Source organism: Heliangelus exortis, chromosome 6 (genome assembly GCF_036169615.1).
Source record: "Heliangelus exortis chromosome 6, bHelExo1.hap1, whole genome shotgun sequence".
Taxonomy (NCBI): domain Eukaryota; kingdom Metazoa; phylum Chordata; class Aves; order Apodiformes; family Trochilidae; genus Heliangelus; species Heliangelus exortis.
The window spans coordinates 12,777,299-12,795,879 of NC_092427.1; the positions used below are offsets into that span (position 1 = coordinate 12,777,299).

An 18,581-nucleotide genomic window follows, 5' to 3' on the forward strand; every position below is an offset into this window, starting at 1 on the left:
CAAATACTTAATCTCCTCTAAGGCAAATCCCTAAGGCATGGAGTTCACTTGCAGTACACATCTATTTCCAAGCAGCTGGAGTTTGGGAGTTTTCTTTAAGAGCAACTGCTCCACTGATTGATCTAGAAAAAGATGAGCACTTAAACTATGCACAGAACTTTACATTACCACTACTGCATGTTTTTTCCCTGAAAATATTAACATGGACACTATTTCTCTGATACATACAAAGTATTCATAGTACTAAATGTAGATATAGGTACCTTTAGCAGCAGAAAAACACGAATACAGATGGATGTATCAGGATTGCTTATAAAACTGAATTTCTGTCAATCACACATTGGAAGAACTAAGTGCTGAACAGTGTCTTAGTTGGGTGTTTGTTGTGTTTGTTTGCGTTTTTCCCCCATGGTTTAAGTTTATGAAAGAAAATGAGGAGAGAGGAAGAGGAGTAAATGGCAGTCTTCAAGACATTTGCTCACTGCATGGCTTAAAAATTACAGTACTGGTACTGAACTCTTGGGCCTGATAAGACCAGAATTCCCTTTTCTACATCTATTTAGAAATTCAGTGTATATTATGCTAAAAATGCTTAGGTGCCCACAAGATGCTTTAGTATTGTTCTCCAGAAAAAAACAACACCATGCTTCAGAACACACAGCAATCCAAGAGGGTTGTTTGGGGGGGATTTAACTGCAAAGTTTTAAAGAAGGAAAGCAGAGAGCACTAATGGTATTTTTTTCACATCAAATTCAGCAAAACATGATGGGAGAGAAAAGCCACCAACCACAGTTTCTTAATCATGAGGGAAACAGCTCCATGACCACAAACATCACAATGTAAAGCTACAGAAGCTACATTACTTAAATACTAATCTATACTACTTTTTATGGATTTCATTACTAACATGTACATGAATATTAATTATACTTACATTGAACAGCATAGGAAGCCAGAAGAGCAGCAGTATTATAAGGACAGGGCAATCTATTTTGTTTTAAAAATGAGAAACAAATAAAATTACATAGTTCATATGAAATTTGGGTATTTTGAAAAGCCTAATATTACAGAGTCTACGAACTACTTGGACAGGTGATTATTATAAACACTTCTACTTGCATAAATACCAATTTATTTTAAATAGATTTTTATTTTTACAGGTAAAATTCCTCATCATTAGCTTTTTATCAACCAAAGCTGCATTTAATGTTTAACACAACAAGAATGTCTTACCTTCCAGTAAGAATGTCCTGTTTAATCTGTAAAAAATACTGGTACCTTATTAAAACAAACAAACAAACAAAACTATAATTAGACATAGAATTATCAATTGTCATCAATTTAATGCATTTTGCTTCCAGTTAGTGCAAAACTAAATAAATAAAAAAAACCTTAACATTTTGCATGCTATTTTTGAAACTCTTTTATGGAAAAGAAATTAAACTGTGATTAGTAAAATAATACAACTTTGTAAATGAAACTGTTTACAGGCTATGAAGTTATACAATATATTTCACTAAAAGGATGCAAATGTCACATTCTATCTTTTTTATTTTCCAATGTTCATTTTGAACTTAAAGTTTAAAAAAGGGAAAAAAAAGTGCCTTCATGATGAATGACTTGGAATAAAAGAATTATTCAAGATGGCAACCAGAAGTGGAAGCTTGCAATCATGTATGGAGGTGCTTTAATAAGAATGACTTGAACTCCAGACAGATAAAATTAATTTATTGTCACTGAATATTTGCTATTACTCTTGTCATTTAAATGAAAAGACCTAATCTCATTTAGGAATGTAACTGCAAAAAAACCAATGTTGTGGATTCCATTATGTCAAATGCCTTCCAACTGAGTTCAACCTCTGAAGTTTTATTTAATTATGATGTGAGAAAAACTTGTTTTAGAAATGAATCCAGTCTTCCCAGACTCTCTCTTTTCAGTCACACAGGAGATGGAAACAGCAAAAGGAACAGACAAACACTTTAGAATGAGAACTATTTCCCACCCAACAATGGCAGCAAAAACACCATTACTTAAAAATCCCAAACAAACCTGAAACTGCAAACAGATTTCCCTCTAAATCACTTCCTTTGTTTCTCCAGTAAAAAACAAGAATTTTGTTAAGGTCTCAGAATGAATGTTTTGTTCACTCAAAGGCTTTCAACACTTTCAAACAAGTATAAAAGTTTATTTCAAGTGGTCAATCATACCTGCTATAAACCTTCACTGACACAGAGACTGAAGAGGGATAACAAGAGACTTACTGAGATGGCAGGATGTTAGCAAAAGCCTAAACTTCCAGCAAAACCCCTTTATAACAGGGCATAAAAGCAGCTGTAGAATCTAGGCTCTAATGCTTTTTGTTCAGAAAAATTTTCACTGAGTGAAAAATTTAAACATAATTCCTACTTTCTTGTAAGTTCATTCTATTTTGGGACCTCTTGCACTACTATTATTTAAAAAATTATCTAGCTTTCTTCTTGTAGTTCTGATTCAAAAGTATAGAGTCAACCATACCCACTCATTATAAACACTCAAAATTATGTATAAAAAACCACCTAGTTCAATTTCATCCAAAACCATATGTTAAATATTTCCAAATATTAACCTGCAGTAAGAAAATAAAACCAAAATAAAGCACTTTGTTACACAGAATACAACTTCTTACACTTGTATCACCTTCAGAATGTGAATTAACTTGATAAAATTCCACATATATACACAGAAATTCACTTACAAGCTAAATTTAGTGGAAAGGTAAAACATTTCTTTTTTCAAGAAAAATGAGGGAAAACACTTGCAAACTGACAACCAAAAATATCAGCCCACGTGTTTAACTCCCTACAAAACCTAAAGGTTCTGTAACTGATCAGAATAGGAAGAAGCCTCATTTAAGGTATTAACCTTAGTAAATTAAAACTGAGACGTTATTAATGCTTTATAAATCTCAAAATACTTTTTTTATTTTCCACCTGAAAACGTATACTGAAACAAAAAGAGACTAAGAAAAACCAAAATTACTTTACCTGTAAAAAACCTACCAACCAATACATTACTGTTAAATCTATATATTTAAAGTTTACGTTTCACATACAGAGCAGCTCTTTACAAATAAGCTTAACAACTCAATTTTTGCTGTAATTATTTACAGTTGCAAAAACACAAGACAAAAATATTCTGTACTTGCAGCTTCACCTTCATTTTATTTTACTTTTTTGATATAAATTCATGGTCTTTAGGGGACCCTGTGATTAAAGGAACACCAAACAGTTCATTTTCTGTCCACTGCTTTCAGCAAACAGCAAAGTTAATTCCTTGTTAGGTAACCACCCCAGCTTGAACATGGGAGCCTCACATATTATTGAGCAAAATGGGAAATCAACAGAAGCCTTAGCAGTGTAGGTCTGGAAAAGCCTGCACAACCAATTCAGCTAAAACAATGAAGGTGTCATTGCCTTATAATGTTTTCATCTTCCTTATGTATTTGGGCCTAGGAAAGGGTAAGGCAGCTTGGGCTAACTGCAGCCAACTTGATCAGCAAGTCCTTCTGCCAGTAGCAAGACGAATAAAGCTCCATTTCCTCCCCAAGACAAGTTCCTAAAGCAAAACTCTCCCACACAAGCTGAGCTACTGCTTACCTCTCCTGACCTGGAGCATTCATAACCTGCCTCCCTCACAAATTCACAGAGGTCTAACAAGAGACAAGCTTGCACTGAACCTCTCCCTGACATCTGTTCATACTGCCCCATGTGCTGACTCGTTCCTCTGTTTTCATGAAATCTGTAACAGTTTTTCAGAAGTTTGCACTCTTTTTTTTTTTTCTTTTTTAATAAATAAATATAAATTGAAAGGACTCCATAGTTGTGACACGAAATGCTAACCTTAAACCAAAAAATCCCATGGATAATAACTCTCTCTTTATAATACTTCCAAATACAAATGAGTTTTCTCAGGGGCAATTAGGCCTATTAGCAAAAAAAGCTGAGCTGACCTAGATACAGCAATCATACATTATTTCTCATCTCAAAGGATGCTGTATTTATAGCTTTGTATTTGCAGTATAACACTTAAAGTAAACAATTCTCCTTTTACTGCCTGTTTCATATTGATCAATATTTAGTGGGGTTTTTCTGTCTCCTTAGGAATATTACATATTGTCCTTTAATTCAAATGGCACATTTTTCATTATTCGCATATAATAAATTGGCAAATTTTCTCAGAGTAAATATTTCAATATAACAAAGCCTGATCCAGGATCTCTGGGACTAATTGCAATAAATTTTGTCTGCAATGACACATGTAAAATTTTGTTGAAAATATTACAGATCAAAAGAAATTATAAGCAAATCTGGACTCAAATTTTCACAGTTTTGGTATTTACATTTCTAAAGCTATCCTTAATAATTTAGGTATTGTTTTTCTGAATGGGACTGACCCGTTTTCAGAATGGCTGACATCCAAAAATTCCAATCTGTCAAATCATGCTAGTTATGTAAAAACACAGATCTAATTAAGAATACTGAAAATTTGAGGCATTTCTTCAGGGAGTAATTGAAATTCACAAGCCTCCCATCTTGATTCATGGTGAGAATTTTCTTCAACAGATTTCCAACACACTGCTATCAAAAAATGTACATGCTTCAAGCTAGGACTACAACCATACAAACAGATTAATTTTATTAGTGCCAAGCAGAAAACTGGGAAAGTGGGGGATTGGGAATCAAGGAAAAAGAAAATGCAGAAAGCTCAGGAATTTTTCTATCACAAAGGAGACACAAGTAAGGATAAAATTAAATTTGTACTCATTGGTGAATAGTGGGATTAAGTTTTTCCTCTCTTCTCTACTTTCCCTTTTCTGTTTCTACTTGGTAGCATTTTCTTCATGTAGTTACTTCACTTTGTATATAAATTTAGAAATTTATTCAGAGTGGCTTTTTGTTATATTGATTTGGTGCAACTGCAATCATATCTGCAATTAGTAGGCAAAAATTAGAAGCTTGCACATATGACAAAAATTATTTAGAAGAAAATTTCCATGTCGTACCTTAATAAATTAATGACAGTTTTCCCTTTAAAAATAAACCTTCTAGAAAAAAGTTTTATCAAGAACTTAACCTACCTTGTATATTCTTCTTGGAGCTTGTTTGGATCACTTACAAAAAACTTCACTCTGAAGTTTAAACTGTGAGGTGATCCTCCTACAGCCAAGAAAAGTTATTTCTAATTAATCAGGGTACCCTGGAAAAATGGCATAATAATGACATATGAATCAACCAAATACATACATGTACTCACTTTTTAATTGTTTCCTGATAGGTTTGTTTGGATCCAACCACCGCTGGAAAGAGAAAAATTTTAACATCAACATTAGAGAAACAAAAAAAGCACAAATTACAGCATAATACATCAAATAACAGTTGTGTTTCTAATACTTTTACTGGGTCTTTTATGAAAATGCCTTACTGACATACAAAGTCATCTTATTGCTTCTGGAAAGCCACCAAAATTATCATCAACACCTGCTCTTGTTCTTTCCCTGAGATTAATATCCATTGTCTGTTTCTGACAGTGCTAATTTGATTGTGACTTGGTTCTGTGATTATCACCTGAGCCTGAGAGAGGGCAGAGCTCAATTATGGTGTGTTTAACAATCTTCAGCTGCTCTTTAAACTGATTATCTAAAGTGAGCTAACTATGGCCATGCTATATGCAGGCTAATTTACCCAACTCATAATTTGCTTAAACTGGTTCCAGTACTTTTGACTCTGCATTTTGCAGGTCTGAAACATCCAAGGAGTGATCCCATTGGCTCACAGATTCTCTTCAAATTGTCAGCCTGAGCGTCGTCTCTAGTAAGTCATTAATTGGTATCTTGGACACCAGAGGCTCAGCACTCAGCCTCCTGGATTAAGGACTTCAGAATAATTTTACTGAGCAGCACCCAATTTTGATCATCTCTATGGAAGAATGCTGCTGTCAGGAAGTACAGACAGATCTTGATGAAAAACAACACTTCAAATTTCAGAAATAAGTATGGTTCTCTGGAAAGCCCTACAAGTTGTTTAAGCCACTCCTCATCAGCAACCCAGAAGGCTCTGCACATACCAACGGAGTTCAGGTAACCCACAAATTGATCTTTATTATAAATATTATTCAATTCTTCATCCTGCCTTGCAATGCAAGCCTGCAAACCTTAGGAAATGGTTATATGGCCACAGTTTATATTAAGTGCCAGAGACTTAACCTGGTATAGCAGGTAACTACCTCACATGTATCATAGGGTTTGGTTTTTTTTTTGGTTGCTTGGTTTTGTTTTGTGGTTGTGTTTTGGCTTTGTTTTGTTTGAGGTTTTGTTGTTGTTGTTTTTCTTGTGAGTGAAGAAGAATCAAGCACATAGAGGTACCTGAGCTATCTGACACATACTATGGATCTGAAGTTAGTTCTGAGTCATTTATTCGTTGGGAATGAATAATGATTAGGACACCCAAATGCTTGTAGTAATTACCTTAAGAGGAACCAAAAAAGACCAGTGCAGCTTAAAGAGACTGATTATTAAGAAAAAAAAATCCTCACACAGGCTCAATTAATTTTTAAAAGACTAAATATAAATATTTAAAAACCAACTCTCCAGACTGGGATACATTAATTTTATGTAAGAATCTTTCAAAACATGGTGAAGGATGCTCAAAAAGACACTCAAATCTTTAAGCAAGGGGTTATTACCCAATCTATCTGATAAATGCACACATCCTTCAGTATTTTTTTTTGTGGAAAGTACTGTTTGAGATGAGAGTTAACCCAGAAAACCTGGAATAGAAAAGCTTATGTTTATATTTCCTTCTAGTTGGGAAGATCAATTTGCTATGTACTAGTGTAGCTCAAACCACTGAATGTTAACTTTTTTGAACCATATTTAGTAGTTAATATCCATTCTTTGAAGTGATACCACTAGATCCAAATGCAAATGGTTATTTTCCATCTGGAAAACAGTAGAGAGTTAAACCACTTAATACTGTAAAGAGGCTGAAATAGTCAGGATTTAGGCAGTACCAGAACTTTATGAGTCAAGGTGCTGGTAGCAAGACATGTTATCCTATTCACATCCCAGCAAGTCTGAAAGGCAGGTAGATATGGGGATCCATGAAGTTTCTAACCCCAGTCCCTCAGAGTCATTTCTGTACTGACTTCCCCAGGAAACAATTACTGTTTCTGACCCCATCTGAGGATGATCATGCAGTAAAGAGATACAATAAATGAAGCAGTATCCTTTTAAGTTATTATTTCATAAGCACAGAGCTCAACATTTTCCCCCAAACTTGTAACTATTAACATTTAGTTTTACTGTAACTACAAGGTGACACTGACCCACTCAAATGACAGTTGGAGAAGATAGCACAAAATTGCCATGTCTTCTATTTAATTCCCTTTACAATGATACAGAGTACAGTGATAAAAAGTGATTATGATTCATAAAACTGTGTTTATAAAATGGGTCAACTTACAGGGTTATCAGTAGATTCATCAGCCAACTGTAAACCAAAGTAATCTCTCTCTGTCAAATCGAGATGCTTGAAGACTCCATCCAACAGAACTTGTCCCTGATCATGTTTCTGCAGAGAACAATTACATATATTGTTTAGTGAACAAATATATAATCAGACACAGACTGCAGGTAGGCAAAGCACATACATTCCTTCAGATGTACTCCAGCAGCCTAAACTTTAAGTATCACTAAGTGTATCCCAGAAGCACTATTTTTAAACAAACATTGTGCCCCTTTTTGAAATACACATAAAGAATAATTATTTTTCTTCATTGTTTACTGACAGTACAAATTTCTCACTTCTCAGCTGGTTACCTGATTATTCATGAAAGCCATTTGTTAGCCAAACTGGATATTTAAAAGGAACATTGAAGAAAAGAAATAAAAAACAACTAGGATGTGACCAAGAACTTGGTATCCTTGTTTGGGTCACTGAATTTAAAAGTACAAGCTTGTACAAGTTATTCTTACTTATTTTATCTAAAAATCTATTCCTGAACCAGCATATTGAAAAAAATTCCAAAGCTAACTGGCAAAGACAGCCAATGCAGCTAAGTACCTTACTGAGAAGTGTTATTCAGTAGTGAAAATACTACTTCACTATAAATTAACTAATTCAAATTAACTGAATAACAGTGACACCGTTTTTCAGAGACAAAAATTTTCAACAACAGGGACACATCTTATCTAAAAAATTATATAAAAGATAACCTGTAGTTGTTGGTACCTAGCAATTTTTTTACCTAACCTGAAAATACAGACAACACAAAAATTGAAAGACTTTATGTCTGATTATGATTGGAGTCAGTAAATACATCTGGTGAAATACAAAGGGAGTTTCCCAAAGAAGTTAAAGCGTCATAGCTTCTTGAAGCACAACAGATGAGGAAAAATTCTGCAAGAATTACTCTCAAACAAAAGAAATTATGAAAGAGATGATTGATACATTTTCCACCCAGATTTTCTATTACTCTGGCACAAAGCAAGCTTCTAATAATTTTCTCAGTGTTAAGTATTATGGATGCTACAGTGGATTTGATACATTCTGCCTTGCTTACTGTAGGCAATATTTTTTTTTTTTTTTAATTTTAAAACAATAACCCTGTCATTTGGCTCCCAAATGATCTCACTTATCATAGAGATTATACAAGTTTCCTATTACAGCTCTTAAAAGTGAAGTATAACAGAAAGGTCAAAAAAAGCTTTCAATAATTTCATTAGTATCCATACACAAGTAAAACCTACAGATCACAATCAGATATCAGTTAATATCTAAGAGGATCCTATAGAAACTAATTTTTTTTTCAGCTGAACTTATACTTAATTAAGCTGTCAAAGCCATTTATTGGGAGTTAAAAGTTCGAAGAAGCTTGGTAATTTACGTCATAACACTTAACAAAATTAGAAAATAGTTATAATGAGATTATACTTGAAATGACCCCAGCAGGAAAATCATAACCACAGCACAGAGTCTTTAAGTTAAAATTATATACAGCATATATTTCTGGTGCCATATATATATGGCTAATTTAAAGTGAACATAAGAATTGCTCTACTTTGAAAGATTTTTATTTTTCTTTAGAAGAGACAAGATTTCTTGATGTTTAACAAAATTAAGAGGCAGAAGGAACACCACTGTTAAAAAGTTCGCTACTGAAAAATTAACTTCAATAACTGAAAACAAGCAAAGAAAATTAACAGGTGTTAACAAAGTAAATAGTATACAACAGTATAAATGCATAAGGCAATTTTTATGTACTATCCAAAACCAGTTACTTTCGTTTTTACTAACTTAGAAGTTTGATATATTTTGAAACAAACCAGTAATCAGTACAATTTTTTTCACCAAATAAAACTAAGTCTAAAATTACATAGTAACACTAATTGCTTCTTGGCATTTTTACCCATGTAGATTTAAATCAGAACTCAAACTAAGTTTATTACACTACCAGAAAACAGGACACATTTGGAGCACAAGTTTAGGCTAACATTTGCCACAGCTAAGTTACTTCTTCAAATAGCATGCAGGCATGAATTCTGTAGCTTTTTTCCAATCTAAACTTGAGAATTTATACTGTTTCTTAAATATCTGGCACAAAGCAAGCTTCTAATAATTTTCTCAGTGTTAAGTATTATTAATTATCTCAGTGTTAAGATGGTTCCTAACAAAAAAGCTTATACTTGTCGATCAGTTTGAATTTAGCAATGCAGAACATTATTTCACGACCGCATGGAAGGTATTTCTCCTGCAACAGAGCAGCAAATTTGGTAAGAGAAGACTAGTTTCAACATGAAGCATTTGTTTTGATCACAATGTTTTACTCTCAGTGCAAAATAAAGATAAGCATCTAGTAAAACCAGACCTCAATTTAACCCATCTCAGATATTTATATAACGATGTTGCAGCTTGCCAGAGCAGGTGAAGGTCACAATCCTGCTTGTTGTGAAAGGCCCAAAATATTTGTAATACTATCATAACTACTGAATAGCTGCTATAAATTATAAGAAGTATGACAACAAGTTTCTACTTTTGTCTTTTTATTTTTTAATAATAAAAGCAAAAAAAGTAAATGTGGATTAGCATAAGATGCACTTTATTCCTAAAGATAACATTAAACATTAGTATTTCCACTTAAAATGGGGAATACTACAAAAATACATAAAAAATGGGAAATATATAACCTAAAATGCAGTAGTTAGATTAAAAGTATATCAAGATTTTTCCTGAGCTGGATTATTAGAATGTTTTGTGTATTTCTTATTAGTCATTGCTGGAGGCTGAATGTCCAACAAATTTTAGCCTTTCAGAACATCAATATATTAACTGCACTTTATGTATTCTCTGTCTTCCAGTGACTAACACCTAGTACCACTAGGTATTTACACATTGATTTCTAATTGCAACATGATTGTTAGCTGTTTACAAACACTCATGTTTAAAAATCTAGGAACACACCTGCAATCCCATAGGTTTAATGACTGTTTACCCACTACCACCACCATCTTTCCAATTTATACTACTGCTATTTTGGCCTTGGTGTTGGTTTACAGAACTGGCAGCATCTAAAGAAACCACCAGGAAATAGTGCTATCGTGTCAGCCCAAAGAAATTTGGACTTCTAATGACAGAGGGATGGGATAACAGGTCCTGTTTTTTCCTGGCAGTGGTCAGATCACCCTGCTGCTCCCAGGCCTGGGGAGGCTGCACTGCTCCTTCACTATTGACAACACTGGAACCTCTCTCAGCTCATGGTAATGCTTGTGCTGCATCTTGCTTGCAACTCAGGCAAGCAAGAGATGCAATTCTGTCTCCTTTTGTGAGCTTTGCAAAGTTAGCTTGTTGTAAAAAAAGTTTTTAAGCACATTATATTGGTCAGAGAAAAAAGGGAAGCAACATAGTAATGCTGAACATCAAATTACTGAAAAGTTTCACTTCTAGAATTACAGAGAAGTTGGTGTGGGATTTGTTCAGTTTGGTTTGGTTTCCTTGACTTTTAGATTTAGATTTTTAGATTTAACCTCCATTAGAGTGTAAATTCATTCACTTGGAGGATAATTCTGCTGTAATAAAGACTGCAAACCGGGATATTTGTCCATGGCTGCTAACTCACTAGCCTTGTTCACAGAACAGCTTATCCCATCTCCCTTGACTTAGTTCTCCCTCAAGTTTAGTGTGAGCTCTGTATCTAACTACTGCCTGTTTTCAGGAAACGTAAGTCACTCTGCAAGAAAAAGATAGAATTTGAGGTACTTAAGCAATTCATTAAAACCAATAAAAGGAATTTTATCTTAAAGAAACCAGTTTAAGATAACGCAAATTATCCCAGTTGTGTTATTAACTCAAGTCTGCCTCACTTCTGCCAGCTAGACTTCCTATGAAGAACATTTTTGGGGGTTAGGACTTCTTCACCTGGTAAGCATTTTACAGAAGGGAACTTTTACTCTTCAAACGTGCACAGGTTAGTTTCAACTGATTTCTGCCTGCAACCAAAATAACCTTTGCCCAGCTACAACCCACAGGGATTATTTTACTTGATTTGTTACGATCTGTACAAGGTAAGGCTTAGCACAAAGAATGCCTGCTTTGCAGATCAGTGAAAAAGGCTGGTTTGAAATGTGAACTTAGAACACAACACAAATTATCTAGAGACATTGTCTGTGATCAGGACTTTGCTGTTGGAGAAGAAATTGCATTTGAGTACCTTTTTATTAATACAGCACTGCATACTCCAGATGATTAAGATGTACAATTATTAGCATACAGAATACCTGTAGTAATCACCAGAAGAAAAAATAACTTGCTAATTTATTTGATGTTATCTTTCTTCTTCCTATTTTGAAAACAGTTCTGTAAATATTTAATGTCAAGTATTGGGCCAATGTAAAACACAGCTACAAACCCTGAAAAACTGTACACCACATAGGTTAAAATGTGTTCAATCACAGCAAATACATGCTAACTGCCTATTTTTGAAAAAAATAGATTGAGGCTACAGCCCTACGTCAAAATGTTGAGCACCAAGGGACTTTTGTTCTTTAAACTCAGTTTTAAAAGAAAAACTTGCAGAATGATCTATACAAGCAGTAAAGCGTGATCCATGCAAGAAAAATACTTAGTACACTGGGGAGGTGGGGAGAATATATTACATACAGTTTTCTTGGGAGAGGTAGAATAGATGTCTGAGGATTTGTAACTGGTGACTCTAGAGAGGCACTAGTGTTCTCTAACAACAGCAGCTTTGCAACACCTAGATCAAAAAGAAGCACAACCTCCCATACCCATTGTATGACAACTATTTCTTATTTTAGCCAACTCTTATAAACAAACAAAAAACTGCAGGACAGATATTTTAATGAAAAACTCATGCACCTGAAAGCAGAGAAGTCAACATTTATAATTACTCATGCTCTTTTAATGCTTTCTCTTCAACTACATTCTACACATAGTGCTTTTTGGCAGCCAGTATAGGCCTGTTACCAAGGATGAGAACGTAAGAGATACAGAAAAGGAGTGGAATATTGTAGAGAAAAAGGGAAAAGCCACCAATCCCAGGAAAGAGATGAGGCTTGATGTTGTTAAATTGAAGTCTTTGGCTGCCCCTCCCCCAGCTCCAAAATACCTTAGCTACCCAGAAGTCCTGAAAAGTTAAATAGCTCTTAAGCTAACTACAAAAATACATTCAGAGAATACCCCAAAGCCTTCTACCTCAGTCGAAAAATCTAAGAGAAATAACCACCAAGTCTACATCTGAATTATAAGCCACCCAACACCAGATCCTTCCATGGTTTTGATAACAGAGATTTTACTCCTCTGGTAATCATGCTGCACAGACTCTAACCACCAGAACAGAGAAATGCAGTCACTTGCACAAACCTTCCTTAAAACATTAAAATGTATCAGTATCCCCACTAAACTCTAGATAACAGAATCCAATGTAACTACTGAGCATAACTTTTTCAAGTAGTCCAAATAAAATGTGTTCACATGGATTAGAAAACTGATTGTTTCTCCCTCACTTCCCAGCTGAAGCCCCCCAGTATTATTTCATAACAAGTTCCTCCTTCAGACCATTCACCTAAGTTCAATCTTCTCTTGAAAAGCTTTAACACTCATGACACCTGTAACTTTTAGCATCACGTTATTCATCCTTTCTTCATATAACTCATCAATTCTATAGCTTAGAAAGTAAAAGCTTAATTCTCCTGTTCCAGGACATCCCATAGCTTATTTCCTGCAGAGTTCCAGTTCTTCCCACACTGTAAATATTTTAATGTTTTCTTGTAAAGTCCTTGCCTGCTGTGAGGTTTTTTTCCCCATAAGAAGTGAAAAGAACGCGAACATATGCACAAGATCATTTCCACAATACTACTTTAGCCCATAAAGACAATTACTAGAAATAAACTATGCTTTATATATTCAATTTTGAAATAAAGATCTGTTAGTACTACAGAGGATGCCAGAATGACTAAGTTCACAGCGACTTAGTACTTGCATGTACAAGCATGCCTGTCTGAACAGAACTTCCCTTTCTGCTCTGTATATAACACTATTTTGAAAGTCAAGCTCTAGCCATTCAAGCCCAGCAAAGGAAAGCCAGCTCAGAGATACCAATTTACAATAAGCAAACTACTTACATTAACTCTGAAAGCTTGTACAGTGTTATCCAGGAGAAGAATGTTGCAGACCACCTCTGTGTGCTGCCTGTCTCGTGCCAGCTCAGACGCTCGAACATTGTAGGTTCTGCCAGCAGGCAATCGGAAACGTGCGGTCATTACTGTCCACACACAGGGTCTAAAGCAAAGACAGAAATAAAATGAAAAAAAGATCAAAAGCTGCAAATGCAAAAGGGCCACATGCAGAAGACAGGCCGACACTCAGCAAGTCCACTGTTAAAATATTCTATCACAGAGAAAAGAATAATTAGAAATTAATTTGCAGTTTCAAAGAACGACACAACGTCTTGCAAACTGCAACACCTTATCCCAAATGGTCATTCACTTTCTGTCCATTGCCCACTGCCTCCCTATTTCATTCTGTGCATTTGTGGTTTTGGGTTTTTTTAAGATTCAGAACAGCATTTTCACTTCAAAAAACATTGTAATTGCAGGGCATCATAGCTACTAGGCTCCTAGTAGTATTAGAGACAATTAAGTAATTGATCTTGTTGCAAAACAAGAGGAAAAAAATGCTTATACCAAAAAGCTTTAAAGAGAATATGGAGGCAGAAAAGTGCAAAGATTTTGATGCCTTATTCTGCAAAGCTTGTGTAGTCATTATCATCACTGTGTAGTCATTAGACATGAAAATACACACTGGTAGCTAAAATATTAGCACTGCTTTTTGGTTGTTTTTTCATTGTTTGTGTTTTAAATTACAACATTCATAATCAAAGGTTTGCAAAACTACTAAATCTTCTGTCTAGGTCAATTTCATTTATGTATTTTGTTTGGATGAACAAACCACTCTTATTCTCCAAGTAAGGAACTGCAACCAAGAGAAGTCCACATCCTATTTTAAATTCTGATGAATAAAATGTAAGAGTTTAAGCGTGACTTTCACTTTTCAAAACTAAGACTGTAATTATTATCCTGCAATCCCTGTCCAGCAAAGTACTTACATGCACACCTCATGCTATTAGCCCCATCCAATGATAATCATTACTTTAAGTGCTTCGCAGAATCAGGGCCTCTGATTCACTTAATTACACCCTCAACAAACTATTTCTACATCCTTTGACAAGGGCGTAAGCAAGCACTTTCATAACTCAAGTAGAGAATACAGTGAGGCAGAGAAAATTAAAATACCTTTAAAGGTAGTAAATGAAAACATTCTCAAAACTAATTATAAAATGCTTGGTTTTTCCTTATTCTGATGGCTTTAAAAGCTTTTACTTCCTATTTTGAGAGGGGTAGATGTGCATCTTGATTAAAAAGGAGAACATAAACATCCCAGCAGTGACTAGAGAGCTTGCCTGGATCATAGGAGATACCAGTGCTCCAGTATAAACAAATGAATAGGGGTAACAAGTGAAACTTCAATCCCCTCCTACAGAGTTCATAGTTTAGATATTTAGGCCTGCATGGGAAAGTGGAAGCCCAAGGTCCAGGTTTCCTGCATCAGGAAAGGCCAGGAATTTGCAGTTTAACCTTCTTCCCACAGCCTTCAGACAACCTCCTAAGCCTAAAAATCCCTGAGGTATTTTCCTTTCAGGGAGTGTGTCTTTAGCTCTTTCAGCATCATCACACATCTCTGATATAAAAAAAAAAAAACCAACCCAACAACAACCTCTTTTTGTTGATAATCCATCCTTGCACAACGTTTAAATTTTCACTTAACCATCATTTTCAGATTAACTAGTGCTGGTTTCCTTACCAGACAGTTTTTTTTTGTTGGTTTTTTTTTTTTTTACCCCCACTACTCTGGTTTCAGAACTGTGATGCTGTATTCATGCAGAAATATAGCAAGTGTATTTTTGCTTTGCTAAACCAACACGACAACTGAGAAAGGACAAAGAAACCAAATACATAAGCTGCAAGCTAAACTCATTACATGCTAAAATAATTCAAAGATGTCAAACATTTAAATCTGCTAACACGAAAATACTCAACTGACAACTTGTTCCCAAAATTAAAGGCAGAAAAAAACCTTTAACAGAGAGGAACAGGTAACCGAAGCTCCATAGCAGTGATCTGAGCCAACTATATAACATTTCACAATCAATATTTTATGACTCTTAGACTGTGCCTGTGTGACAATCACCTTAGTAGCCACAACGGCATAAAGACTGGCATCTTTATCAGTGCAGCTACACAACCAGTAACTACAGCCAAGACTTCAGAGTAGTATTTGCCTGTGAGCTGAATTGAAGGTTTCAGAAAACCATGCAATTCGATTAGAAGCAGTTTATCCAATACCAACAGAAACAACCCTTTGACAGGCATATTTTACAAGGATTTGCATAAATGACAAATCAACCAAGACAGAGTGAGTGTTAGAGAGTCCTTTCCCACGAATACAAGTACCAGTGCACAAAGTAGAACTGTTTAGCTTCCAAATAGGCATCGAAGTCCTCACAAAACAATTTGGTTGTGATCTAGGAAGGTCTAACTCAAGAATTCACAATTTTGCAGCACAACAGACTTGTTAAAGGCCAGAAGCCACCATGCTTTAAGGGAATAAAATAGCAAATCTCACCTTTGCGTCCTGTTGTCTCCTCTATTTCTGTCTTATTTCCTGACCAAAACCACCATTCCTTCCTCATCACTGCCTTAAACTAGACAGAAAACTCATGGGTTTCAAACAGAGCAACAAATTTAAAAGAGTGATCCAGGAGAGTATTTGCCCTTGAAATCCTTCAATACCAAGCAACCATTTACCATGTCCTTTAACAGACCCAGCTTGCAGACACAGCAAGGTTCTTGCAGTAACACAGTTGATCTTCAAACAGAACCAATGAATACTTGCAGTGATTTGATTCTTTCTTTCTCAATGTCAATAAAAGTAATGGTCAAATTCAAGAAATTAGGTACTGTATTGTGAGTTTGCTAAAGGAACAAGACCATTTATTTTGGATCAGAACAACAGTTCTCTAGCTCACAGACCTCAAGGGCAATGCCTTCTCACTCCCTTTAAGGAAGAAATAAACAGGACATACTTAAAGATGTTTCTCACATACTGCTACACAGTTTGGAATTCAGCAGAGTCCTGGTGTAGAGCTCATACTCAAACTGTGCTGGATATTAGTACTCTGAACCTTTTCCTCATGGACTTTGTGTTGAGAACTTTCAGCTTAAACCATGGAACCATTATATGCCATGTCCCATATGCAATATTTAGTAACCTAAAAGGCCAGCTTGTATTAGGCAAGTTTCTTCCACAAAACTATGAAGCTTTTGCAACTGCAGAATACAATTTTATAACTGAGTGTAATAACTGAAATTCTTAAATACTTCTACAGATTGGAAACACAACAGCAGAGAACGATGACAAAAGACTATTTTCTGCAAACCACATTTAAAGTTATTCTTTCCTCATATGTCAGCAAAAACCTATGAAAATATCTAGGGATTGTTAAAAGACCATCAATGTCATGTGCTCTCTCAAAAGTACTCAAAGTACTCCTAAGATCTGCCAGGGCTGTTACAAATAACTGCTTTTTCTCAATGATGTGCACACAACCCACATTTACACCTCCATCACCATATGCAGATACAAGAAGGCCACAATTGCCAGGCACACACACAAGACAATTACTGGTCTTACTTTGACACACATGGTTTACAATACAACTGCCCCCAAACTGTATTCATATCATCTTTACTACTCCTTTCTTCCAGAAAAACATGCACCAAGAACACAGGCCATGTTATTTCTCTTGCCCAGGTATGTCCACTGTTGTTACATATTCTGAAAACATACTAGCAAAATAGGGAGATGGCTAGTTACTGCTTTTAAGTAGTACAATAACTATTATTTCCCAGCAATTGCTGAGATTTAAGACAACAGAAGCCATAAAATTCAGCTACGCTGGTTGCAGACTTCTGAAATGGAAGAATGTTACAGCTAAAGATAGTATGGAACAAATAAAGGATTGAATTTAAGCTCCAAAGGAAAATCTGCAGCCCCAAAAGAAAAACAGGAGTAAAGACAACATGTGAGGTTCAAGCAAAAAAAGTTTGAGAACAACTGGCCTGAACAGTATGCTACCTTAAGCAAGGTATAGTTGTGAATGCATATCCATGTCACGGACAGCACAAAGGCCACTTATGCTAAAAAACTTTATTTAGAGGCATTTGGATTATTTACATTGTATTTAAATCAGATTAATCTTTGTATATGAAGGTTTCTACTTATAGTTTTTCAGTCTCTTCTACTAGGCATGTAATATGTAGACACTTGAGTAAATAACCCAAAGCATGTGCTGCTACAGCAACTGGAGAAGGACAAAACTTGTGCAATGAAACTCCACTTACCTCTCAGGTTGTGGAGGCAGTAAGCTGAACATTTCCTGCCTGAGCTCAGGTTTCAAGGCATGAAGCAATCCTAGGGAGTGTTTCCTATCAAAGGGCAGAACATTCCTGCGATACTGGCTTGGTTGGAGCATTAAGGAGCCTACAGAAGCTTCACTAGTGAATTTTCAGCATCCTCTATCCTTTTATGTAAAAGTAGGCAGTAAAAAGACAAGTTGCTTGGGCTTACATTAAAATAAGCAATTGTAAGCAGATTAGTAAATAAGCAGTTGAGTTAAGAAGGTAACTAACTGAAATTTAATTTATCTAAGAATGCTATCAATTCACTGACTTGAAAAGTTCTTTTAATGCGAGTTCACATTGTGTACTGACAGCCACCTATACAGTATGGGTATGTGTACGAAAGAGCATAAGAAATTTCATTTTTCATGGCTAATATAAGCAGCTAGGAAGCTAATGAATTTCCAGATTTCCCTTTTCAGAAGATGGTATTTTACCAGCCCAGAAGACATGTACTTCCACTGTAGCCCACCTGGTGATCTGGTCCAATATAGTACACAAATTCACT

At 35.3% G+C, this 18,581-nt stretch overlaps 1 protein-coding gene across 4 annotated transcripts in view; it reads right to left on the reverse strand.

Annotated features, from left to right (window-relative positions):
- The window catches only part of PTPN4 (protein tyrosine phosphatase non-receptor type 4), a 110,121-nt gene that overhangs the window by 53,679 nt on the left and 37,861 nt on the right, over positions 1–18,581 (reverse strand). For 2 of the 4 annotated variants that reach the window (XM_071746743.1, XM_071746744.1), the window contains exons 2-7: positions 13,679–13,835; positions 7,503–7,610; positions 5,296–5,338; positions 5,120–5,198; positions 1,234–1,278; positions 935–987 (exon numbers count right to left, since the gene is read on the reverse strand). In XM_071746743.1, coding sequence (XP_071602844.1) covers positions 935–987; positions 1,234–1,278; positions 5,120–5,198; positions 5,296–5,338; positions 7,503–7,610; positions 13,679–13,816 — 466 coding nt within the window. In that variant the 5' untranslated portion in view covers positions 13,817–13,835. Of the gene's footprint in view, positions 1–934; positions 988–1,233; positions 1,279–5,119; positions 5,199–5,295; positions 5,339–7,502; positions 7,611–13,678; positions 13,836–18,016; positions 18,101–18,581 lie in introns of those variants that run through there. The other 2 variants (XR_011726490.1, XM_071746742.1) reach the window with 2 other exon arrangements.